Raw genomic sequence first — 24,199 nt, 5'->3', positions numbered from 1 at the left:
CTTTGGGTTATCTCCCCCAGGGTCTGTGGGGTTTTATTAGAAGTGATCTCAAATTATTTGGGGGGGGGGAAGGGTATAAGAAATGTATGAACGCATATTCTTTCTTTCATAGTCAATTTCCACCTTGCCAGGGGAGGGGGGCTCATGCGGAGGGGCCAAGGGCCTTGCACTGAGATTTCCAATGAATCTGGGGGGTCACTGCAGATGGCAGAGTGCTGGCTTTGCTTCTAACATGAACACAGATGCAACGGAAAAACCTCATCTCATCTCTCTCCTAGCTCCAGAATGTTCCATACCTCCCCCAAGGCCCTGGGCTTCTCCATGCAGAGCAGAGTTTCTTGAGAAGGAGATTCTAGCCAAGAAATGAAGTTCTTCACCTAAAGCCTGATTCACCCTCATCACATTGACCAACTGTGTTATTTTAGACAAGTCACTGCCTTCTCTGAGCCTTAGTTTCCCCATCTGTGTAATGAAAAGCCTGGACCAATCTTTAGGGCTCCCTCTAGCTTGGATACCCCAGGAGTCTATGAAATCACTCCCCTTCTACTGCCAGCCCCCAGGAAATATAAGCCCACATGGCAGAAGGAGGCCGAGTTGGAGTCAGCCCTGACCCACAAGCCACCTGGTGTAGAAAACTATCATGTGCTCGGTGCAACAGCCCTGGGTCTCAAGTAGGGAGAGTAGGTTTAGCTGTGTTTGACAGAGGAGAAACCAGAAGCTCAGAGAGGTTATGTGACTTCTCCAAGAGTGCACAGCAGGCACAGTGTCCAAGCTGGGGCCCAAGTCTGGGAGCCTGGGAGCCCCACGTGGTTTCTATGGTGCCCACGCTCCTCTGGGGCAAGGAAAGAACCAGCACAAGCGATGAGGACTCTGAATCCACGAGGCAGAGAATGGGGTGTGGCTGGTCACCACGGGATCCCCGGCAGCTGGCTTGGGGCTGGGCACATCCAGTGAAGCACTCCGTAAAAATCTGCAGAGGAAATGGAAGCAGGCCTCTGCCGTGTCCAGGCAGGTGGCCCAGGGAATCAGCTCTGTTCATTTGCTACAGGAACAGTGCAGCGATCCTCCTGCCGAGGGAAGGAGCCAGGCTGGCTGTGTCTGGGAGCTGCTGTGTGCCTGCAGCAGGTCCAGCATCATGGACTCATTTCCTGACCCACCGCCCCTCACTCGGGACCACATCTGCTCTCCCTTCCAGGTGTCTGTGCATCTGGCCTCCGAGGCCTCCGTCCTGGCACGGCTCCACACGGGCAGCTGCCCCTCTCCCTTGCTTCCTCCTGCCCAATCCATCTTGGCTGCCGGGAAGTTGGACTCCGGTGGGAAAGGAGTGCCCAGTCAGTTTGCCATCATCTAACTAACCCTCAGTTCTGCCCTCTGGCGAATATCCCCGGCCACACGTGTGAAAAGCACAGGCTGCCCCCGAAATGAGCAGCCCCTTGAGGCAGCACAGGAAGGCATGAGGAAGCGGCCTGGGCAGGACCGCTCTCCTGTCCCCACCTGGCTTCCTGCTCCCAGGTGGACCTCACCTCTGTCTGGGCCTGAGCGTGGCACCTTCCAACTTGGCAGGCGGCTTGGCATCATCACCGCCTGACAATGGGGAGGAGCCTACGGTCAGTCCTGCAGGGCAGGGCGGGTGTGCCTGTGAGTTCTGAGCACAGGAACCTCTCACAAACTGTCCACTCATGAGTTTAACCCTCCCAGACAGAGCAAAACAGAGACCTGAACTGCAGACAAGGCACGTAAGGTCTAACTTAAAATACGTGCATGTACACACACTCTCTCTCTCTCTCTGCTGCCCTGAATCATCTTCCTGTGACCACCGACACAGCATTTCTCTACCAGTCTCTTCCACTGCATGCAATTCAATGCTGGGAGCTCCCGCTGCGCTTCCACTCCCCCCGCTGCGCTCGGAGCCTGCAGTGTTGATTTCTCCTGGGACTTGGTGAACTGGCTCACGTACCCTCATATGACAAAAGTCAGACAGAACTGGGTTCAAACTCCACTTCTACTATTTGACTTGCTGTGTGATCTGGAGCAAGTTACTCTACCACTCTGAGCCTCAGGACCCTCACAGTGAGATGGGGAATTGAGAGGGATCACTTTTACATGTACATTGCGGGATGAGGTGGCCCGGCCCGGTGCCTCAGAGCCTGGGCTCTGGCATCTGACAGCGTGGATTTGATCCCTGCCTCTGCCACTTCCTAGCTGGGGGTCCGGAGAGAGGCCCCTCACCTCTCCGTGCCTTCGTGCCCTCGTCTGTCTGATGGGGATAATGTGGTTGCTATGGAGAGCACTTAGCCAACAGTGAAAAAAGCTCAATAAATGTTAGTGACTGTTGTTATGAGACAGTTTCCACTTCACAAGTAGGAGTCAGACGTGGAATAATTCACACGGAGGCCCAGGATACTGTCTGGTCTGTTGTCCTGTCCAACAAGTAGCAGGCTGTTAGGATTATTTATGCCTCCCTGAGATCGGACAATCTGGGAAGTGGAAGGGGAGAGTCGTGCGGGGCCCTGCCCTCCCCCACGCTCAGGTTCCTAGCTGCCCGGAGGCCAGAAAGTCTTTCCAGTCAGAGAGTGGGCCTGGCCCCGAAGGGATGCTGTGAGTGCAGCGAAAGGGAATCCTCTACCGGCTTTTCACGGGATTTGAGCTTGTCTAAGGAACATCTCCCCCACCAAAGGCTGGGAGGATCCCAGGGCAGGAATCTTCCAAGCAGACACGAGACGGGTTGTGTTCCCACAGACTCCAGCTGCTCTCACTGCATTTGCACCAAAGGGGCAACACACCCACTACAAGTTGACTCAACAGCCCTATTCCTGGGCTTACTGGCTAGACCCTGTCCCAGGTCTCAGGCTGCGGTGGTAGCAGGTCCCGTGTGCAGGCGCCAGCATGAGCTGATGAGCCAATACTGACTCCACACCATCTCCAGCAACTGCAGGCCCGGGTGGAGGGAGGCTCTGGGGGAGAAAATACAGGCTTGGGTGGGCCCTGACCTCGCGTGTGTGGCCGGGGGTCTGAGCTCAGGCCAGTGCTTGGAGCTGGCTGTGGGCAAGGGCTGGGCTGCTGGGCCAGGATGGCAGTGGTCCAGGGATGGGAGATGTGCTTGTGTGGCCAGCTGGTTTCCTTAGAGAGAGGGCAGGAGCGGTGTCAACCCGGAGCAGGGCTGTTAAAAAAAAACAAACCTGAGACCACCCCCGTGCCCCTGCTGCTGGATGCTGCCTCTCATTGGCCCCTCACCGTGCCCTTCTCTTGCCTGGGCCTATGGCAGCTGTCATTTTTACAGGCAAGGAAACGGAGGCCCAGGCAGTTCAAGGACACACAATGACCGGCTAGTGGGCGGGACACGAGAATCCACGTCTGCTTGTCCCGTGGTGGCCTGAGGACAGGCTGGTCTCCAGCATCAGTAACAACAGCTAACGTCCACTGAGCGTGGATGGTGAGCCTGCCCCGATTCCCCGTCACCTCACCTCACAATCACCCCAATACATGTGGACACAGGCTCAGAAAGGTTAAGTCATTTGTCAAGATCACACAGCCAGAAAATGTAGGACCCAAAGTGGGGCTGTGTTAGAACTGAACAGCCAGGGCACGGACAGATCCTGAGAGGAGGAAATCCCACACTTGATTCTTGAGAAACATCCTACTTCACAGAGGAGTGGTTCTCAACTGGGATGAATTCTCTCCCCCTGCAGGGAACTCTGGGAAACGTCTGGAGACTGTTTTCCCCACAATTGGGAGGCACTGCAGGCACCCAGTGGGTGAAGGCCAGAGCTGCTGCTGCAGCACACCCCACAGTGCACAGGACAGCCCCACAACACACTTCTCTGGCCCCAAATGTCAACTGTGTTGAGGGTGACAAGCCCTGTTTATGGTGTACATAGTAACATAAGAATTGTCTCCTGTTTTGGAGACGCAGCGTTGATAGAAAACAAGGCCACCAGGAACCAGGCTCCTGGCGGTGGGGGGGTGGGGGGGGGTAGGACTCGTGCTCGGGGGGAGCCTGTGATCTCGTGGCTGGCAGCCCTGTCTCCCACCTGCTCCATGACTGGAGAGGCCAGAGTGGAAGGCCTGAGGGCTGAGTGATGGCTGGTAAGAGGACATGCCTCTTTCAGGCCAGCATCTGGTGTCTTTTCAGATGCCTCCCATGGTGGAGCACGGGGACTGCCCACCTCCCAGCTCTGCCTCTTAACTCTCTGGGCAGCTCTGGGTGAGCCTGCTGCACACTGAGCCTGTTTACACATCTGTAAAATGGGCACAATAAGAATATACAGCTCACTGGAGTGACTGCTAATGGGTGTAGATTTCTTACTAGGGTGATGAAGTTGAGATAGTGGTGATGGTTGCACAACTTTGTGAACATACTAAAAATCACTAGACTGTAAAACTGTACATAAAAGGATGATTTATATGTGAATTATATCTCAATGAAACAATAAAATGAAAACTTTTTACTTAAAAAAAAAAAAAAAAAAAAAAAAAACAACCTACAGGGTGGTCCCCATGGAGCCAGTGTGGCTACAGAGATGAATCTGCTCCATGAGTGGTAACGCCTGGTTCAGCCAGAAGTTGTTCAGGAAATGCCCCTCCCCAAGGGTGGAAGCCTCAGGTGCCCATCACCAAACACCAAGAGTGCTTCTTGGGAAGCCAGTGTCTTTGACCTTTACTTAAATGAAGGGGCCCTCTTCAACTGCATAGGGTGCGTGGAGAAAGCCCGTGGAGGCTGGGCTGGAGAGGGATGATGCCTGAACTGGAAGAGGACCTGCTCACCTCTCACCAGGCAGCTGCCCCATGGCCTCAGTGTTGAGGGCAGGTCACTTAGGAAACTGCCCATCACCACTGCCACAGGCAGAACTCCTAGATCAGGAGGAAGCAGGTGACCCCAGATGGGCCATTTGAATACCCTGTACTGGATCAGACTTTTGAAAATTGAAGTGAAATTCAGAGGACAAAGGGTTTAGGTTCATTCTCTCCAGCATGGGCCACCGAGTGGACCATTCCAGATGGAATGCTGCCTTCTCTGCCCCCTGCAGCTGCCTTGGCTTCAGCCCATTTCCAAGCCTGGCCCTCCACCTTCCCACAGCACCTGTGAGCTCCTGACTTCCTGCCAATGCACCTTCTGTGCTCAAACTAGCCAGAGCTGCTTTCTGTCGCTTGCAACCCAAGGACCTCAGGCACACACGCAGGGAAGGTGCCTTCCCTCTGGTTCATCCCGGCCAGCAGTGCAGCGAGAGGAGCTGGCCAACACTGCCCGGAGCCGGCAGCCCTGGAGGCCTCCCGGCTGTGAAGTTCTGTAGATAGTGGGCAATAGAGGGGACCTCCGGCAAGTGGACACTCCAGCAACACTGGGGCTGTCAAGAGCTGTGCTGATGTTACAGAAAACCCACCACCCTGAGCTGCAAACATACACCTAACTACGCATACTTAGCAGAGAGGTCTGATGTCTGCCAGAGGGAGGAGGCAAGAACCCGTTTCGCCGGCCAGAACCAAAGCAGGTTGAGTCATGCGGGCATGGTGAGAGTAGAAGCAGAGGTGAGCTGGCTCCCAATCCTGAAAGACCCCAGAATCCCCCAGGATGCTTCAGGCTAGTGGTCCATGGCAAGGAGAACCCATCTGTCCATCCACAAGGACACCGGGAAGACTTGGGAGAATAAAGGTCTCACCTCACCCTGCACCCCCTTCCCAGGTCTGCAACTTGAAAGGTTTCTGTCTGGGCTGCACGTGGCAGCAGGGCCGCCAGCACCACCAACCCCACTGGTGGGAAGACCCCAGAGAGCAGACCCCGCAGCTGGAGCTTCCTCCAGCATGGGCAGCTCTCACCACTAGGGGTCAGCATTGGACAAGGACACCCAGGAGGCAGAGGGTGGGATTGGTCCCAGGAGGGCCTCACGGATCCTGCCCTGCCCTGGGTGACCCCTGGTCCGCAGAAAACCTTCCTGTTGTCATGTCATCACTCACCACATATAGGCTGGGCTACGTGCTTCTCTTGCCTTATTTCATTGAAACCCTCACACGTGCCCTATGGGATATGTGCAGTTACCCTATTGACACTCAATGGAACTGAGGCCCAGATGGGGGAAGGGTCCTGCCCAAGATCACACAGCTAGATAGCGATGGGGGCTGGATTCGAACCCAGAACCCATGGCTGTAACCACACTCTTAGCTGAGCTCTCGCTGAGAGCCAGGCGGGGCTCCCCACCCCTCGGGAGTTCCCTGCACACTCTCCAGCCACCACCACATCGAGCCCCTGGTGGTTTCAACGGCCCTTTAAACCACGAGTTCCCTGGAGTTTCTCAACCAGCTGGCGGGAAAGGCAGGGTGGGATAAAGACCCTTACACACACCCCAGGACCAGATAAACGTCACTGAAACTCAGAGAAGTTCGGTGAGCCGCCCAAGGTCACACAGGAGCAGGTAGAACAGAACTCCAGGGCTCTGGATCTCGGTTCTGCTGCCAGGCCAGGCCTGGAAACACCACCTAGACTCTCTGTCTCCACATGCAGGTTACACATCTCTGAGGAAAACACAGTATTTGGAAGTATTTTGAGGGATTGTTTTGGATTAGAAAAAAATAACATTTTTTTCCTTGAGGACCCAAGTAATAAGACAGATGAATATGGGGTAAAAAAAAAAAAAAAGGAAATAAAAGCCACTTGTGATCTTACTACCCAGAGACAAGCATTATTAATTTTTCGGTGTTTTTCCTCCCAAAGATTAGTGGATGATCTCCCAGCATCCTCACATGCTCGGCCCCAGGCAGGTGGGTGAAAGGCTGTGTGGTTGACTGGGAAGGAAGCAGAGGGAGCATCCCAGACCCCGCCCTGGCCCTGTCCCCGCCCCTGCCCCGCCTCCGTCCCCCACCCTGGACTCCCAGGTGAACCCACAGGCCCACTCTGTCTCCCCTCACATCCCTTACTCCCAGCACATGACATCACTTCCGGCTGATGCCCCACCCAGTCTGTGTAGTTGAGGGGGCGGGGTCTCACCATAGCCAGCTCCGCCTCCAGCTCCTTCATCCGGTTGTCCTTGAGGTCCAGCTGGGAGCGCAGCGCCGTGGCGTGGTCCGTGGCCTCCTTGGCTTGGCGCCGCAGCTCCCACTTCTCGCGCTCCAGCAGGTCCTTCTCCTTGGCCAGGGCTTTGACAGCGTCCTCACTTTCCTGCGGGGAGAGGCCTGCATTACGAGGAGGGGCACGGGCGTGGCCTTGGCCTGGAGATGCCCAGAGGGCCTCGATCCCTGGACCAGTGGAAGGGCGGGGAGGCCCCAGGGCACCATGCCTGGCTGGGCACTCTGGCCCTGGAAGAAGAAAGCCCTGGGTTCCAGCCCTGGCTCTGCCACACCCTAGCTGGGAGACAGCAACACTGACAAACTTAGTAGATGCTCAACCATTACTCTCTCAATGGATAAATAAGCAAACAAATGTCCTGGGTAAGTGGTTTTAACTCATCTAGTCTCTGTTTCTCCAGATTTAAAATGGGGACAGGGAGTCAATATTACTTGTTTCAAAGAACTGTTACAAAGACTAAATGACTTAGGTGAGGGAAATAGTTAAATGGAGCCTGATGAAAGTTAGGGTCAGTAGTCGGTTTGGATTTGGGCCTCTGTTCTGTTGTTTGGTAACATGTGTGTCACAGGAAACCAGGGACAGAGGAGGCACCTGCATCCCAGCTGTCTCGGTTGCTACGGGGCCCTGCCACCATCCCACAGGGTCACAATTGATGACGGGACCCCCAGCCAGCTGTGGTATCTGAATGCAGCACAGTCCTCTGCCTGTCCCTTTGGCCCCTGCTTCCGGCTGGTCCTCCTGCATGAGCTGTCTTCTCCGTGATGCTGAGGGGAGGGCCCCGGGCTCCAGCTGTGCTGGTCCAGCAAAGCCAGCAGGCAGGGAACAGCTGGCTAGAGCAGAGGGCCTGACCTCTGCCGGCAAGAGCCAAATTTCAAGACATCGGGTGTCTTTCCCCCAGGGGAAGGGTCCCGGCAGGGGGCCCTGCCCACCTACCCAGCCACGTTTTTCCTCTCCACCAAATCCAGAACCAAACTCAAGGTCTCTGTGCAGCCTGGGACCATGGAGAGAGGTGGCCATCCTGCCTTGTCTAACAACCCTGTCACTGAAGGCCTGACTTCCAGATGGCCAGAGATTAGGAGGCTGAGGGAGACACCTGGTCCTTCCTCTGTGGCTGTCACAGAGCTGTAGCTGTGCCTTAGGTTCTGGGGGCAGGGGAGAGGGGGAGGGGAGAGATGGAGGGAGGGAGGGGGAGAGAGGGAGAGGGAGAGAGTCTGGGTTGAATCCTGGCTTTGCAGGAACAAGCTGCAATGACTATCGTGCCTCAGTTTCCTCATCTGTAACATGGGATCATAACACCCATCCTTGAGGGTGTTATTGCGAGGACTGGATGAGATCCAAGTTCACGGCTCAGCAGGGTGCTGGTCACACAGCAGGGGCTCACTCATTCACTCAGCACGCTGCTTAAATGCCTTCTCCAAGTGGCCTTTCCTGCCTATTTATCCATCTAAGAAGGCAGCTCCAGCTCTTCCCAACTTGTTTCTCATACTGGTACCTGATACTGGTCATTCAACCAGTATTCACAGGTGCCGCCAGCAGGCACAAATCAGACGAACATCCCTGTGCCTGCAGAGCTCACACTGAAAAGCCCTTCTGCACGCTCTAGGTTATCAGCAGGAGGACACTCGGGTACCAGAACAGCAGCCAAGTCACACTGCCGAGTATAAGAATGAGTGTGTAGCAGCTGCTGTGACCAACTCCGAAGGTCGTTATAGGACAGCTCTCCCAGTTGAGGTGAGGGGAGGACACGAGTTTCTGTGCCACAACTCCCCCCTCCCCCCCGGCCCCCGCTTCTCAGTGTAGTCTAGAGGAGGTGGTTTGTGTGTGTGTGGGGGGGGGGGGGTGATTCCTTCTAGGACATGTCTCCTGGGGTTAGGATGCCTGGGCGTGAGTCTCAGCTCTGTCCATTACAAGCTGCGAGACACTGAACAAGTAAGGTAACTTCCTCAAACCTCAAGCACCTCATCTGTGAGACAGTGACACTATCACCTCCCAGGATGATGGTCAGAAGAAATTGGTAATGCAAGATGCAAAGTGCAGAATCCCAGGCAAGGCTGTACTCTAGGGTTCTGGAAGCAAGACTCTCCATGTGGGGAATTATTTCTCCATCTCCTTTCTCTTTGGAGCTCTCTTCAGGTGGGGCAGTGCAACAGCTGACAGGCATGGACCCCTGGGTCACATGATGGACCAACCAGCACTTCCCTCACCCATCCAGATGGGAAGGGAGCTCTTTCCCCAGGACCTGTGGCTAAGTCTTGTTTTGGCCCCCAGGGCCTAGCAGCAAGCCTAGATCATGGAAAGGTCCAGGAAATGAACCACTGGGTGAGGCTGTTCTTAGAACTGGCTGGTGTACAAGAGACTGCTTACCATATGTCCTTGAATTAGGAGGAAGGTCCACTAGGACCCTCAGGATCATTTTTGTCTCTGTCTCTTTGCAGTCACTAGCTCCACTAGTTGTGAGCAGACTGAGGGTTCCAGGCTGGGGGGAAAGACTGTAGGTACTTTCAGGCTTGGTGAAGACGCTGATACCCCCTGCACAATCACATCCCTGGCAGCAGTGCAGGGCTCAGTAGCAACTGTCACAGAATGTTCCATACACATGTCAAAGTATGGTGCTGAGGGTTTCAGATACATTATTATATTTATACCTCACAACTACCTGTGATGCAGGGACTATGATTATCCCTATTTTACAGATGAGCAAACTGAGGCCAGAGACGTAAAGTAACTTCTGCAGCCCCACGGACAGTGTGGTGGAGGTCTCAATCCTTGCTGGCGGTGGACGCAGGAAAGGAACTGAAGGAGACCTGCCTTGGGGGGCTGGAACCTGTTGGGGGTCGGGGTGGCCAGAATTTATGAAGGCAGGACTTGGCCCGCCTGTGCAGGACCTCAGATGCCAAGCTTGGAGCTGGCCTGCTGGGACATGGGGCTCACCAGACAGAAGAAGTAGGGGCACAATGAGGAGGGGGCTGCAGGGGGACACAGGCCTGGCCAGGGGGGTCATGGCAGGCAGGAGGAAGGTGACCTGTTGTGACAGTAAACTCATTACCCAAGATCTCCCTGTGTCCTGCCCTCACTGGAGACCTTCCTCAGCTGTATTTATGGAAAGTCCCCAGATCCCCCTCCAAACTGCAGCCATGGGACAGGGAACATGCAGCTGGCACAGCTTCCTGGGATGTTGCAATTCTGTGAATTTTCTGGTCAGGCCTCAAGCCCCTCATTTCTCAGCAGCCTGTGCCCGTGCTGACACTCCCTGCCACCTCCCCACCCCCCCCCCCCCGAGCTCAGAGACCTGGGCTCCTGCTACTTGCTTCGGGTGAGGCCTGCAGGGGCCCCCGGGAGAAGCTGGGTGGGAATGGCAGGCTGAGTGGCTGGCGTCAAGAGGGGTGGGGCACCGGAGGTTCCATTAATCCTGTTCATGCAGACTTTCATCTTGCACGTAAAATGCAAGCCATGAAAAAATAACAGTTGCAAAATCTTGGACGAGGCGGAATAAAACCAGGACTTGTGGCTTTAGCGTCTCCAAACTAGCCCTGAATATGCAGCCTTGGGTCAGTCACTGGACCCTTTGGAGCCTCAGTCCTCCTATCTGTAAAGTGGGGTTGGATCCAACAGTGATTAAAGATTGTTACAATGTTGCCATTCCACTGATGTGCCCGGAATGCAGGAGTGATTCTCCCTATAAGGACAAGGTTTAAGACGGTAATTTTAAAAAACTGAGTGTTCTGTTTTTCTGAATGAAATTGTAGGGTCTTGTGAAGCCGTCCTGTAGCAGTAACACTGATGCTGAGTGGTGACCATCTATGTCTGCCGGGGGCTGCCTCAGCCACAAGGTTTCTGCTTATTCAGCAGCTTCACCCCACCCCGCTCTGCTGGCTGGACTTAGGAGATGCCCCTAATTACCTGTGACTTAAAAAAAAATAGCATGGAGCTGGGGGAAGGCGGCTCCCCGTGGGGTTTTATTCCCAAGTAAAAGCACAATTATAAACACGAATTTGATGCCCCAGTTGAAAGATGGGAGAAATGCTTGCTGTTAAACCCCAGGTTGGCCACAGTGCCCCTGCCATGCCCCAGCACACCTCCCATGGCTCACGGGGGTCGCTGCGAGCTCTCCTGTGTGGTCTGCCTTGGGTTGCCCTGTAAACAGTGAACTGCCGAAATAACTCATGTGTTCATCTGCACATGTCCTGCGAGTGCGGGAGGGCAGCCCAGGCCAGCCGTCACACGAGTGGGCTCTGGAGCCGGACCGCCTGGGTTTGCATCCTGCCTCCCCCTTTACATAACTGTGTGACCCTGCACAAGCGACTTGACCTAGGTCTCAGTTTTCACCTCTGTAAACAGGGACAATCATACCTCATAGGGTTGCTAGAAAAATAGCAAACAAAGAGATAAGGATAATGCCTGCATACAGTAAGTGCACGATTAATGTTTGCCATTATTAATATCATTCTGTGTCAGGTGGTGATAAGGTGGCCTCTGCAGATGGCCATTGTCATGGTCACTGTCAGGGTGTCGAGTAACAGCGCCATCTTTTTGATCCTCTGAGCCTTTTATTAGCATCACATTCCCTCTTTGCTTTTCTGATCTGGATCTGTCCTCCTTCAAGGTGCATGTTCCCAGGGAACACGTCCCCCACCGCTGGTTCCTGGATCCTCTGGGACCCTCGGGCCCCCCTAGAAGGTCCTATCTGGGTTAATTTTACGCATGGTTCTTGTTTCTTCACCGAGACTCTCCCATCCTCCCGGAGGCAGGGCCATGAGTGGGTCTGAGGGGGGCCAGCCAGGACCCGCTCCTGCCCAGCCAGGGGCTTCCTGAGAGCGGGTGGCTGTGTGCTTCTCTGGGTTTGCCAGGGGGACCAACCCCAGGCAGTGGTGGATGAGAGGCCCACAGAGGGGTCTAGAAACCCACTGTGGCATTTCCATGATCAAATGCCTGACTCTGCATCCCCAAAGGCACTACTACTACTACTACTACATTACTACTGGTACCAATGGCAAGCAGTTTCCCCCAGCATGCTTTCTGTGTACCAGGAACTTTAGTGCTGACAAGGCTGGGTCCTCAGTAGTTGCTATCATTATCCTGGTTTTAGGGATGAGGCCACATGGGGAGGGAGTGGCAGAGGTGAGATTCTGACCCACTGGTCTGGTCTTTACCATCGTGCTCCCTGCCTCCCAGGCCAAGTGTGATGGTTAATTTTATGTGCCAACTTCACCAGACCATGGGGTGTCCAGATTTTTGGCTAAACATTATTTCTGGGTGTGTCTGTGACTGTATTTCAAATGAGATTAACATGTGAACTGGTGGACCCAATAGATCGCCCTCCCCAGTGTGGGTGGACATCATCCAATCCCTTGAGGGCCTGAATAGAAAGTGGAGAAAGGAAGAAACTGCCCTCCCTACCTGAGAGTTGGGCTGGGACATGGGTCTTCTCCTGCCCTTGGATGGAACTTACAACTTGGCTCTCTAGCTCTCAGGCCTTTGGACTCAGACTGGATGAAGCCACTGGCTCTCCAGCTTGTAGGTGGCAGACCATGGGACTTGTCACCCTCCATGATCTGTGGGCCAATTCCTTCTAATAAATCTTCATATCTGTATCTATATATCTATATATACCTCTCTCACTTCTCTGGAGAACCCTGACTAATATACCAAGGAAGCTGATGACCTAAGGACAAGCGATGTCAAAGACAAGGTCAGCCTGGGGCCTGCCCCCCGCCCCTGCGGCCAGCACATCACTGAAAGCAGGTGTGGCTGTGAGCTGGTTCTCTAGCCCCTGCCCTGTGTCCCTTCCCCTCAAACAAGGGTGACCATGTCTCCCTGTGGATGGGCATGGGGCTACTCAAGTAAAGGTTCTCCCTGCCTTACGTGCTGCAGAAGGACCAGGCTCCTGGGACCTGCTACAGGCCCTCCAGCTGGGGAAGGAGAAAGGATGGCAGTGGACCGAGAGAGAGGCAGGTAGTGCTATAGTATGAATGTTTGTGTCCTGCCAAAATTCATATGTTGAAATCCTAACACCTAATGTGATGACATTAGGAGGTGGGCCCTCTGAGAGGTGCGTAGGTCAGGAGGGTGGAGCCCTCATGAATGGGATTAGTGCCCTTATAAGAGACCCCAGAGAGCTCCCTTGCCACTTCTGCCAAGTGAGGACACAGCAGGAAGTCTGCGACCCAGAAGAGGACCAAGAAAGCAGGCAGCTGGGGGTTCCCTTTCCTCCTCTCTGCTTCCACAGGTTGTTGACTTAATGCCACACTCTGTCTGCAAGTGACAGGCATGGGGAGGTCGAATTCTAGGGACCCAGATCACCTACTGTGGGAAGACAGGCAGGGGAGGAAGCTGGGGCCCTGCTGCTGAGGGCTGGCACCTAGGGCACCAGAAGCTCCAGACCACAGTCAGAAGCTGTGGGTGCCTGGCCCAGGGAGCTCCCCCGGGACTGTTTTCATCCTGGGGAGGAAGGGATCCGTGTACTTGGGAGGTGAGAGGGCAGGTCACTGGTAAAGAGCAAAGTGGGCTGTGAGGATGAAGCCTTTAAATTCAAATCCCACCTCTGACACTCTGGCCTCTCAACTCTGGCTCATCAACACATGTAAATGCACTCCTGCAAGCAGCCCACCAACCATTGCAAGAACTGCTCAAAACTCCCATCTTCTCCACAGAGTGCAGGTGAACCTTGGTCATAGCCTCATGTGGTGTCATGTACTTGAAGGGCAGTTTTCAACAGTTTTTCTACTCTGCACACTAGATGGTTATAACTCTCTCCCTGCAGACACAGCATCTCTCACTAAGGCTTGCTTGATTGTGGGGACTGACTTTTTTAAGTTTTGGGACCCTCTTTGGCATGACCACAGCACATATACCAGACATTTACTGAACCAGGTATTACTGAACCAAATTCCTCAGTCATCTGACCAGAAAATCCTACTTACCCCACAGAGCCCAATTTGTATGTCACCACCTCTGTGAAGCCTTCCAGGACTCTCTCCAGGGAGGCAGAATTTCCTGCCTTTCTTCACACTCTTATTATGGTCTTAGTAGTAAGACACAAGAGTTGACACTTACTGAGTGCTTACTGTGCACCAGGAGCCGTGCTGAATACTCTGTACCCATCATCTCATAGGGCCCTCATCACAGCTCTGTGAGGTCTGCACCATGATTACTGTTTTGCAGATAAGGAAACTGAGGCTCCGAGAGGTTAAGGGAGATGCCCAAAGGCACATATGTGGGGAGGCAGGATCTGAACCCAGGCCAGCCGGAATCCAGAGCCCACGCTGTCACCAACTGGGCTTCCCATCCAGGCTGGTTTGCTCAGGAGACATGGAGATGTAACATGGAGACACGTGCCTGTTCATCTCAGTATCCAAGCCTGGGCCTGACGAGGGGCTCCGCGAGTGAGCGTACGGGGACACGAGCAGGGCATCTGTGTTTTGAGACTCGAGGCCAGAGCCTGTGCTGGGTGGGGGAGAGGCAGTGATGAGGGGGCTGGTGTCTGCGGGGCTGGGGGGCTGGGGTGGGGGTGGGGCTGTGTGCCGACCTTGCGGTGCTGCTCGTAGTTGCGGATGAAGTCGCGCAGCTGCTCCTCCCGGCTCTCCAGCGTGGCGTACAGCTGCTGCATCTGGCTCACCAGGTCGGTCTTCTCGCCCTTTAGGCGCTTCCGGTCGGCTTTCATGGCTGGGGGACAGAGGACCCAGTGAGTTCCCCAGATCCTGGCTGCCTGTCAGCCTGAACGCTGGGCAGGGACCCCCTCTCTATCCCTTTATGAACAGAGGAGGAAACTGGGTTCAGAAAGACGAAGTTTCTCTCCCAAGCTCCCACGTCACTCAGCAGCGTTTTCAGATTCAAACCCAGGCCCGCCTGTCTCTACAGTCCCAATTCTCATTCCTCAGTTTTACTGACCCAGCTGGGGCGCAGGTCCTTGACTGACTGAATGTCTGTCCCTGCCTTCAACTGGCAGGTCCCCAGAGCGAAACAGCTGGAGGCCTGGGGAGCTTGTGACTCACCCCGCCATGGCCCAGGAAGCCGATGGGACCCTTTACTTCCCGCTGAAATGAACCCCCACCCTGAGCCCAGCTGAACACAGCCCAGACTAACAGTGCACTGTCTGCCCTGTTTTCTTCACAGGGAAAAGTGTTTAATTAAAAACACGTAGCAAGTTATGACACCAAATGTATAAGTAACAGAAGAAAAAACAGATACACCAGACTTCATCAAAATTAAAAACTTTTGTGCTTCAAAGGACACCATCAAGAAAGTAAAAAGACAATGCAAGGAATGGGAGAACATATCTGTAAATCATAATATGGTAAGGGGCTTATACCTCGAGTATATAAAGAACTCTTACAACTCCATAATAAAAAGAAATAACCCAATTAAAAAAATGGGCAATAGATCTGAACAGACATTTCACGTCACTAGTCATCAGGGAAATGCAAATTAAAACCACAGTGAGATACTACTTCACACTCGCTAGAATGGCTAAAATGTTAAAAGACAGTAACAAGTATTGGCAAGGATGTGGAGACACTGGAACCTTCATATATTGCTGGTGGGAATGAAAAACGGTACAGCCTCTGTGGGAAAACAGCTGACAGTTCCTCAAGTGATGAATCACAAAATTACCCTCTGATCCAGCAATTCCACGCCTAGGCATTTATCTAAGAGGAATGAAAACATGTGTCCACCCAGAAACGTGTATACATACATTTATTGCAGCTTTAATGAAAATAGCCGAAGCTGAAACAACCAAATGTCCATCAACTGATGAATGAATGTTTAAAAGTGTAGTATATCCATATAACAGTATGTTATTTGACAATAAAAAGAAGTAATGATTCATGCTACAATGTGATGAACTTTGAAAATATTATGCTAAGTGAAAGAAGCCAATCACAAAAGGCCACATACTATATGATTCCATTCATGTGAAATGTCCAGAATAGGGAAATCCATGGAGACAAAGTAGATTAGCGGCTGCCTTGGGCTGGGGGTGGTGGAAGGGGTGGGGGCTGGAGATACGGGGGTGTAGCCAAAGGGCACGATGAAAATATTCTAATACTGATTGAAGTACAACTCCGCGAATATAATAAAAACTACTGAATTATGTACTGTACGTGGGTGAATTGTATGCTATGTGAACTGTATGTCAAGAAGGCTGTCACACAGACACACACACAGGCACGGTGCCCGGTGTGCTCCACGCAGCCTCCTGGCAGCAGCGTGACCTCTGCTCCCTCCAGACTCTCTCACAGCGCTTCTCTGTGGTGAAGGACATGGAGACAGGCAAGCCCAGGCTTGTGCAGGGCGGGCTCCAGCAGCAGGGTGGGCCCCACTGCTTTCCCCAGGGCCCCTGGAACTCCATCCCCTCCCCACCCTCTGTGGAGAGAACACTGAGGAGGGAGCTGTGGAGCTGGTAGGGAGGGGGCAAAGCAACTCCTCGGCTCTGGAGGCTTCCAGCCTGAGAAGGCACAGAGTAGTTAAGTCATTTGCCCAGAGTCACACAGCCACATCTGACCCCAAGGCCCAAACACTTGACCCTACATTATGCTGTCTCTCCAGTGAAGCCCCCAAACCCCAGAGGGTCCCAGCCTCAGGGCTAGCTGAGGGCAGTGATACGGGGCAGGCAATGGTGATGCCGTCCCAGCTTGTCCTGGTCACTGAACCTACAAACTCAGCCTCTGATATGAAAACGTACGGACCAAGGACCAAGGACCCTGGGCTCTGGCTCAGTGCTAGGGCGGTGTTGTCACATGCAAGGAGCCATGGGGAGACCCTTGCAGTGGGGACCCCGGGTCTTGGGGGGCCCTTTAAATTTCAGCTTTGAGCTTCCTGGCTGCTGCAGCTGGACTTCACGGCCAGCTTGGCGAAGCAGCAGCTTAGGTCACCGTGGCCGGAATTCCAGGCCCAACGCTGGGCTGGACCCTGCTGGGCTGAGGACCGAGAACACACGAAAGCTGAATCTCTTGGAATGAATGCCAAGTGAAAATCACTTAAAAATGACAAGGGACTTCCCTGCTGGCACAGTGGTTAAGAATCTGCCTGCCAATGCAGGGGACATGGGTTCGAGCCCTGGTCTGGGAAGATCCCACACGCCACAGAGCAACCAAGCCCGTGTGCCACAACTACTGAGCCTGCACTCTAGAGCCTGCGAGCCACAGCTACTGAAGCCCATGTGCCTGGAGCCTGTGCTCCGCAACAAGAGAAGCCACTCCTCACTGCAACTGAGAAAGCCTGTGGGCAGCAACGAAGACCCAACACAGGCAATAAATAAATAAAATTAAAAAAAAATGATGACAAGGTGCCTGTGGAACCGTGGTGTGAACCAAGAAGCCGCTGTGCCACCTGCCCAGCTTTTCGGAAGCACAAACGTCCACAACCCACTCAGAAACTCACACGAAGGAGCAGGACCTGGGAGCACCTGGGGATGCCCCCACTGGCCTCAGGCGGGAAAGTGGGCATGTGTCTCCCCAGCGAGCCTGAACGTCCCCAGGTATCCAGGTGCTGTCACCCCAACAGATGGGGGCTCCTTGAAGGGTGGAACTGGTATTGTAACTCTTCAGGGAAACAAGGCAGTTAGCCTGATAGACTCCCCCCAAAATAATTTAAACTACAGGCACACAGCTATGAAAATTACACAATGGAATGCATCCTTCCTTCCTTTGTCATAAGCATGCTTTTATTTCTCCTTCAAAACCCTGTTTGACATTCTCCAAACATTCTTAACCAATACAAGGCGATGGTCTGTGAGCATGACGGTCTCTCTCTGTGGCCAGCCTCCTGCCTCAGCCCCAAGCTCCCCAGTGCTCCGTTCTCGAACTTCCTGGCCACTCGGCTTCACCCAGGCGTGTCCCATGCCAGCAGCCAAGCCACCGGAACCACTGCCATGGTGACGGGTGATGTCATGCCCGGCAGACCCTGCGGGAGACCAGCCTGGCTCCTGGGAATGTGGGGACTCCGGGGGTGGGAGGGAGGGTGTGCGGGGAGGTGCTGATTTTTCTAATTCAAGGAGGCCGGATGTTTGCATGAGCTGGAGTGGGGAACCAGGGCCCCAGCCTTGGCCCCAAGACGATGGCGCTTCTCTGGGGCCATCACTCTTCTCAAGCTTCTGAGGTCTGTCTTTCCACAGCAGACCCTTTCCTGCTTCCCTGGCTTGGGATGCCACAGCCCCTAACCTGGACGTGGGGCAGGGTGGAGAAGTGTCAGCCCCAGTGTAACTTCTGCAAATGTGACTCATGGTGGGTGGGGACCAGAGAGAGAAGAAAGGTCCCTTGATTCCAGCCTCGGGCAAAGCAGACCCCCACCTCCAGTGCCCAGGTGATGAAGAGAACAGCACAGGTTAATTTTTGCCTTCTGAGCTTCCAGGAGCCATGGGCCTGGAGAGTAAGGGATTTTACAGAGCACATCTGAGCACGAGGGGGTCTCTCCTTACTCACCGGGGCAGTGCCGACAGTGAGAAACTTGCCGGGCAGTGAGGGACCAGGCTCTCAGCTTTCCCCTCTCCCAGCCTCTGCTTCCCCCCAGCATGGGTGTGCTCAACTCTTCAAGCTTCCTTTGGCTTCTGAGATCCTAGGAGACTTCGCCTTGACCACTACCCCCCACGAACATGTCCATGGCCTTGGCCAACACCACACAGCAGGGCAGGATGGGCACTGGTCTGAGGTCAGATGATCTGAGTCCTGTCCCTGGCTCAGAGTTCTAACCACTGGATGAGGGAATTCCCTGGCTCTGAGGCCTCAAGCAAGTCACGTAACCTCCCCAAGCCTCAACTTCCCAGATATTAGAACAATTCCCATGTGCCAGGCACGGCTCTTGGCCCCCGATGGGTTTTTGTCGCTTAATTCTCACAACCATCTTATGAAGTCAGTTCACATTATGGACGAGGAAGTGGGCACCCAGGGAGATTAAGGAACGTGGCCAAGGAGTGATGGCAGCGCCTACCTGGCCCCAGCACCCACCCACCCTCCTATCCCACAGCTTTGCCGGGTCCCAAATCGCCAATCCCCAACAAACCCGCACAGCCCGGTTGGCCTCATCTGCTCCTTGGGACTTTATGCTGGGGGTGGGGCTGCACCTGCCTTATGGAAGAGGGAACTGAGGCTCAAAGGGTTAACGGACGCACCAAGACCCACGAGGACCCTGGACGTGCATCCTTGGCTCTTGACCTTGGACCACGCACGCTCCTCCATCACCCCTACTGTGAAAGCACATCGTTGTGGACACAGAATCTGCATCCATGAAACCAGGAGATGATCCAAATATTCACCCCAACTACTCCTGCTAGAGACACTGTTTCTGCAGCTGTCTTGTAGTCCCAAGGGAGCTTTCTGCGGTTTCCGTTAAAGGCAGTTTGACATTCTCATACGCACCCCATGACTGCTCCGTGCCTGCTGGAAGGAGCGTGTGTGTGTGCACGTGTGCGTGCATGTGTGTGTCAGCAGCTCTTGAGGAATCCTCCACCAGCACCTCCCTCCTGCTTGCAGGATCCTTAGTCACCCCAAGGCAAGGTCTCATTCCACATGGTCAGATTTCCCATTAGTCTGAGTTCAGAAGACTCCAGGTCTGGTTCTGGATGGTCCATGGCCAAGAGCCCTTGTGACAATTCCCGCCTGGTGGACCCCTGACAAGCACGGGCTCAGAGGTGGGGAGGGGTGGCCGGCAGGATCAGGCAGACCTCAGCCTGTGTGTGACGATCCCAGCTGTCACCAGCAGGGGGCCCCCCTTTTCCATTCAACATTCCTGATCCGCATCTACGGGTTCTGGGAAAGGAGGGGTGGGTAGATGGGAGCCAGAAGGGCTTGGCAAACCACTCTGAATAAACACTCACCAAAAATGTTCTTCCGGCTCAACTTCCGTTTACAGATGGAGAAACTGAGGCCCAGAGAGAGAAAGGGTATCCAATATCACACAGCGAGTCAGCCTAGGTCTAGATTCTTAAGCCAACACAGTTGGGTTAAAAACATCAACTTTGGGGACTTCCCTGGTGGTGCAGTGGTTAAGAGTCCGCCTGCCAATGCAGGAGACACGTGTTTGAGCCCTGGCCCAGGAAGATCCCACATGCCACGGGGCAACTAAGCCCATGCGCCACCACTACTGACCCTGAGCTCTAGAGCCTGTGAGCCACAACTACTGAGCCCATGTGCCACAACTGTTGAAGCCCACACACCTACAGCCGGTGCTCTGCAACAAAAGAAGCCACAGCACTGAGAATCCTGTGCACTGAAATGAAGAGTAGCTCCTGCTTGCCATAACTAGAGAAAGCCTGCGTGCAGCAATGAAGACCCGATGCGGTCAAGAAATAAGTAAGTAAGTAAGTAAGTAAGTAAATAAATAAATAAACTTATATTAAAAAAACCATCAACTTTGGAATCTACCTATCAAAATTTAATCCTCTGTAGAATGGAGACTGAAATTATATTCATTTTTGCCTCATACAGAACAGACTGCCATATCCTAAGTGAACTGTCAGGTGAGGACCTTGAGCCTTTGGAAGAAGAGAACTCAGAGAGACACAGCTGCAGATTCACAGAGCCCCGGGTTCCAGTCTGGCCTTTACCCCGTCCCACCTGGAGGGTCTTATTTGCATGTAACTTCTCTGAGCAAGCTTCCTGAGCTGTTAAGCTGGGGGTGATCGTCTCGACCTTTAAGGCTCTATGTGACATTACCCAGCACCTGTATACAGCAGGTGCTCATTAAATGTTAGCATCGTTTCCTGTCTTCCAATTCCCCACAGCTCGCACACCTGAGCTCAGGCCCCCGAAAGTCTCAGAAGACACAGGCTGACGTGGCCGACAGGCTGGATTCTGAGAAAAGGGCCCAGGGAAGAGGCAAGGTGGGGAGAAGGAGGCCACAGCCCAGGGAAGCAAGTTAAAGGCCCCAGACTTACGGCCCTGGGATGGGCACACCCTGGTTCATTTTGCTTTTTCCTGTTTGAGGGCTGAGCAGGTCAGGGTTCAACCTACTTGACAAAGGTTAAGCAGACTTGCCCCATCAGGTAGCACTCAGGTAACAAAGTCAACCACTCACTTGGATAAGTGGCAGACACTGGTGGTGACCGAGAAAACTGTACCTGCTGAGCCAGGTCAGACGTGGGCTTGGCTGGGTAGCCTGGGGTCTGACCTGGGGCAGCTCTGTTCCTCGCAAATGGAAACCCCCCTTTTCTGCTCACTGACAGGTGAGGTGGGTTGACTGGGTCACACAGCCAGTGAGCAGCATATCTGACAATGGACCCCAGGACTTCGACAGTCAGGCCCATGATCTTTCCATAATCCCCACAGCTCCTCTCTCCAAGTGCAGCCTAAAAAGTTAGGCAGTGTGACCTTTCCCAACCCCTGGCCTGGGGCAGGAAAGAAAACTGTCTGGAATACAGGTTCTCATTTTCCAATTCTGTGTCCATGCAGGCATGCCTAATCAACCAGGCTCCATAGGAACCTGGGTTGATTGGAGATGTCTGCCATGGGATGACGGGAGGGAAATGTAGATTTGCCAGCTCTGCCTCAGATGGGGAGGCAGATGCCATCCCTGATTGGTCAGAGTTGGCATGTTTGAGAATGGCTTGGCGAGCCTCTTCTGGGTCAATGCTGTGCCAATTACCACTGCACTCCATGGAACCAAGGTCAACTCCATTTAACCAAAAGAGAAAGAAGCAATTCTCCATTCCATTCACATCAGTCCATTCACATCAGTGAGATGGTAGCAAACAAACTCCAACCTGCATGCTTCAAGGTGAGAGAGCAGAAAACCCCTCTTTCCCTCCAGCTCTCATTCCACTTCCCTTCCTATTTTTGGAACAAAGATATTTCGAAAGACTGTGCCCCCCGTGTGTCCACTCCCCTCCTGCCATCCTGGCATGTGCTCTTCTCCAGGTCACCTATAACGGATCATCTCCGAGAACCCCACCGTCCTCGCCTAGCGCACTCCCAGACGCAGAGGATGCTTCTCCACGCCCTCCTGGCCCCTCTCTCCTGGCTTCTTCTCCCATCTCTTGCTGCTGTGTCTCTGGCCGCTGTGTCGTGGTCTCTTGGCTTATTTCCCCTCACTCTGACCTCCAGGCATCAGTGGCCTTGGCCCTTCTGTTCCACGGTTTCCTGGCTGGGCTTGTCCAGCTTCCCAGCTGTAAATCCACCCACATGCTGATGCTTCCTAGCCTGGACCCTGCCCCGAACTCCACACTCAAACCCAAGAGCCTCCTGCACTGGCTGTCTAACAGCATCTCTGACCTCACACGTCCGAGAGTGAGTCCCTGACCAGCCCTCTGACAACCCGCTCTTCTCTGTCTCCCCAGATTCAGTTCATGGGGACCTCAGCCTTCCAGTTCCTCTGGCCCCAAGCCCCAGAATCTTCCTTGATTCTATGTCTCTCACACCCCACACCCGCCTCATCCGCAAGCCATGTCAGATCTGCCTATAATATGTTACCAGAATCTGGCCACTTCTCGCCACTCCTCGGGTCCCCACCCTGGTCCGTGTCACCACCATTGCGTGTCTGCATCGTGCAGTGGCCTCCTCACTGGTCTCCCAGCCCTTTAGTCTACGTCAACTCAGCAGGGAGTGTCCCCTTAACATGCAAGTCAGATCATGTCACCTCTCTGCTCCTCCCCTATGGCCCATCTCACTCAAGGGTGAGCACGGTTCTTAGAATGACCCGTCAGGGCCATGTGACCTGTCATCCCCCCAACCCCTGCCCTGTACCTCCGTGATCTCCTCCCCAACCGCCCCCACCCCACTGCTCCTTGCTGTTCCTGGTTCACGAAGATACCCCCTCCCTCAGCATCTCTGCGCTGGCTGTTCCCCACCTGGAGCATCCTTCTTGCTCCCCCACCTATGCCTGTGGCCCATTCCCCGCCTCCTCCCGGTCTTGACTCAAATGTCAGTTTCTCAGCAAAGCCTTCCCTGGACACCCTCCTCACTCCATTCCCTGTTTTTTCCTGCTTTGAACTCACCACCATCTAACACTACATATTCTCGGTTTATTGAGGGGAAGTGACATTTAAGTATCCCTGCTTTTCTGTTGAGGAATGCCCGCCCTTCTCTCCTCTTCAGAATTCAACGAGGCTTCTTTCTGGGTTTCCAAAGCCCAGAGCTCACGCCTCTACTTGTTGCAGGGGGCCTGCCCGCCCCCCAGGAATGTACACCAGAAGCCTGGAAACCAGACCAACAGCTCAGGGCCTTCCCACCTCCTAGACTAGCCTAGAAGCTGCCTGAAGACAGGGCCTGGGCCTCACCTGACGGTATTTCCAGGAGCCGGCACTAGGCACGGTCCGTGCAGGTGAAGAAAGTGGGGGAAAGATGACTTGGGGGCTCGGGCGGGGTGGGGAAGGAGGTGTCCTCACAATTGCCAACTATCTCAAGCTGCCCCTTCCTTCCCTTATTCTCCAGCTCAGGGGCTTAAGAGAGGACCACCATACCGGGGGTGGAATAGGCAACTGCCGCAGGGCCCTGCCAGGGACCACAGGTAAGAAAGAGAGGGCAGGTGGGAATCTGGAATGCACACCCTGCCTGGAGGGGCAGCGGTTCCATGACGGAATGGGGCCCAGCATTGCCAGCACTGCTGACTCTTCTAGAAAATTCCATACTCTAGATCTTTGCAATTTTTATGTTTTAACTATCTCCTTATTTTTCAATATTGGCAATTAATCATACCACCTAACCATGCCTGTGGGCCTTGCATGGGGGATGGACTGTTAATCTGAACAGGTGTCCACAGAAGAGGTGACACAGGAGGGACGGTCCAGGCACGGCTGAGGAACCAGGCTCTGCAGAGACCTGGGTTCGAAGCCCAGCTCCACCATTCACCACCTGTGTGACCCTGGGTAAGTTCCTTAACCAATCTGTGCCTTTCTTCCCCGTGTATAAAGTAGGGTGACAGTTTCTACCGCTTTCTGCTGTGGTGAGCATTAAAGGAAAGTACAAGTTCCACCTGCACCTGAGGGTGATCCCTTGGCCGTGCTTCACCACCATTCTAAGCGACAGTCTAACAGTCAGAGCCATCTCACAGGGCACCGGGCGGTCGTGGGAGGGAAGAGGCACCTTCTTGGTGGAGTCTGAGCAGAGGATGCAAGAGCCCTGCGTGGAACGCCAGCTCGGAGCCCAGGCAGGGGGGTAACGGGAGGAGGGATGCGTGGCCACTGTTAGCTGCTTGGAGAGCGTCTGCCTCAAG

The 24,199-nt window shown here is 54.0% G+C and overlaps 1 protein-coding gene across 4 annotated transcripts in view; it reads right to left on the bottom strand.

Annotated features, from left to right (window-relative positions):
- The window catches only part of KAZN (kazrin, periplakin interacting protein), a 169,609-nt gene that overhangs the window by 56,027 nt on the left and 89,383 nt on the right, over positions 1-24,199 (bottom strand). For all 4 annotated transcript variants that reach the window (XR_009047708.1, XM_057696929.1, XM_057696937.1 and 1 more), the window contains 2 exons: positions 14,583-14,719; positions 6,980-7,150 (listed from right to left, as the gene is read on the bottom strand). Coding sequence is in view for 3 of the 4 variants with exons in the window: in XM_057696929.1 (XP_057552912.1) it covers positions 6,980-7,150; positions 14,583-14,719 (308 nt within the window). In the remaining variant the exon portion in view is untranslated. The remainder of the gene's footprint in view (positions 1-6,979; positions 7,151-14,582; positions 14,720-24,199) is intronic.

The sequence above is a fragment of the Hippopotamus amphibius genome, chromosome 1, assembly GCF_030028045.1.
Source record: "Hippopotamus amphibius kiboko isolate mHipAmp2 chromosome 1, mHipAmp2.hap2, whole genome shotgun sequence".
In the NCBI taxonomy this organism is placed as follows: domain Eukaryota; kingdom Metazoa; phylum Chordata; class Mammalia; order Artiodactyla; family Hippopotamidae; genus Hippopotamus; species Hippopotamus amphibius.
Note: the sequence above shows the minus strand (reverse complement) of the source record. Positions and strands in the feature narration are given on the sequence as shown.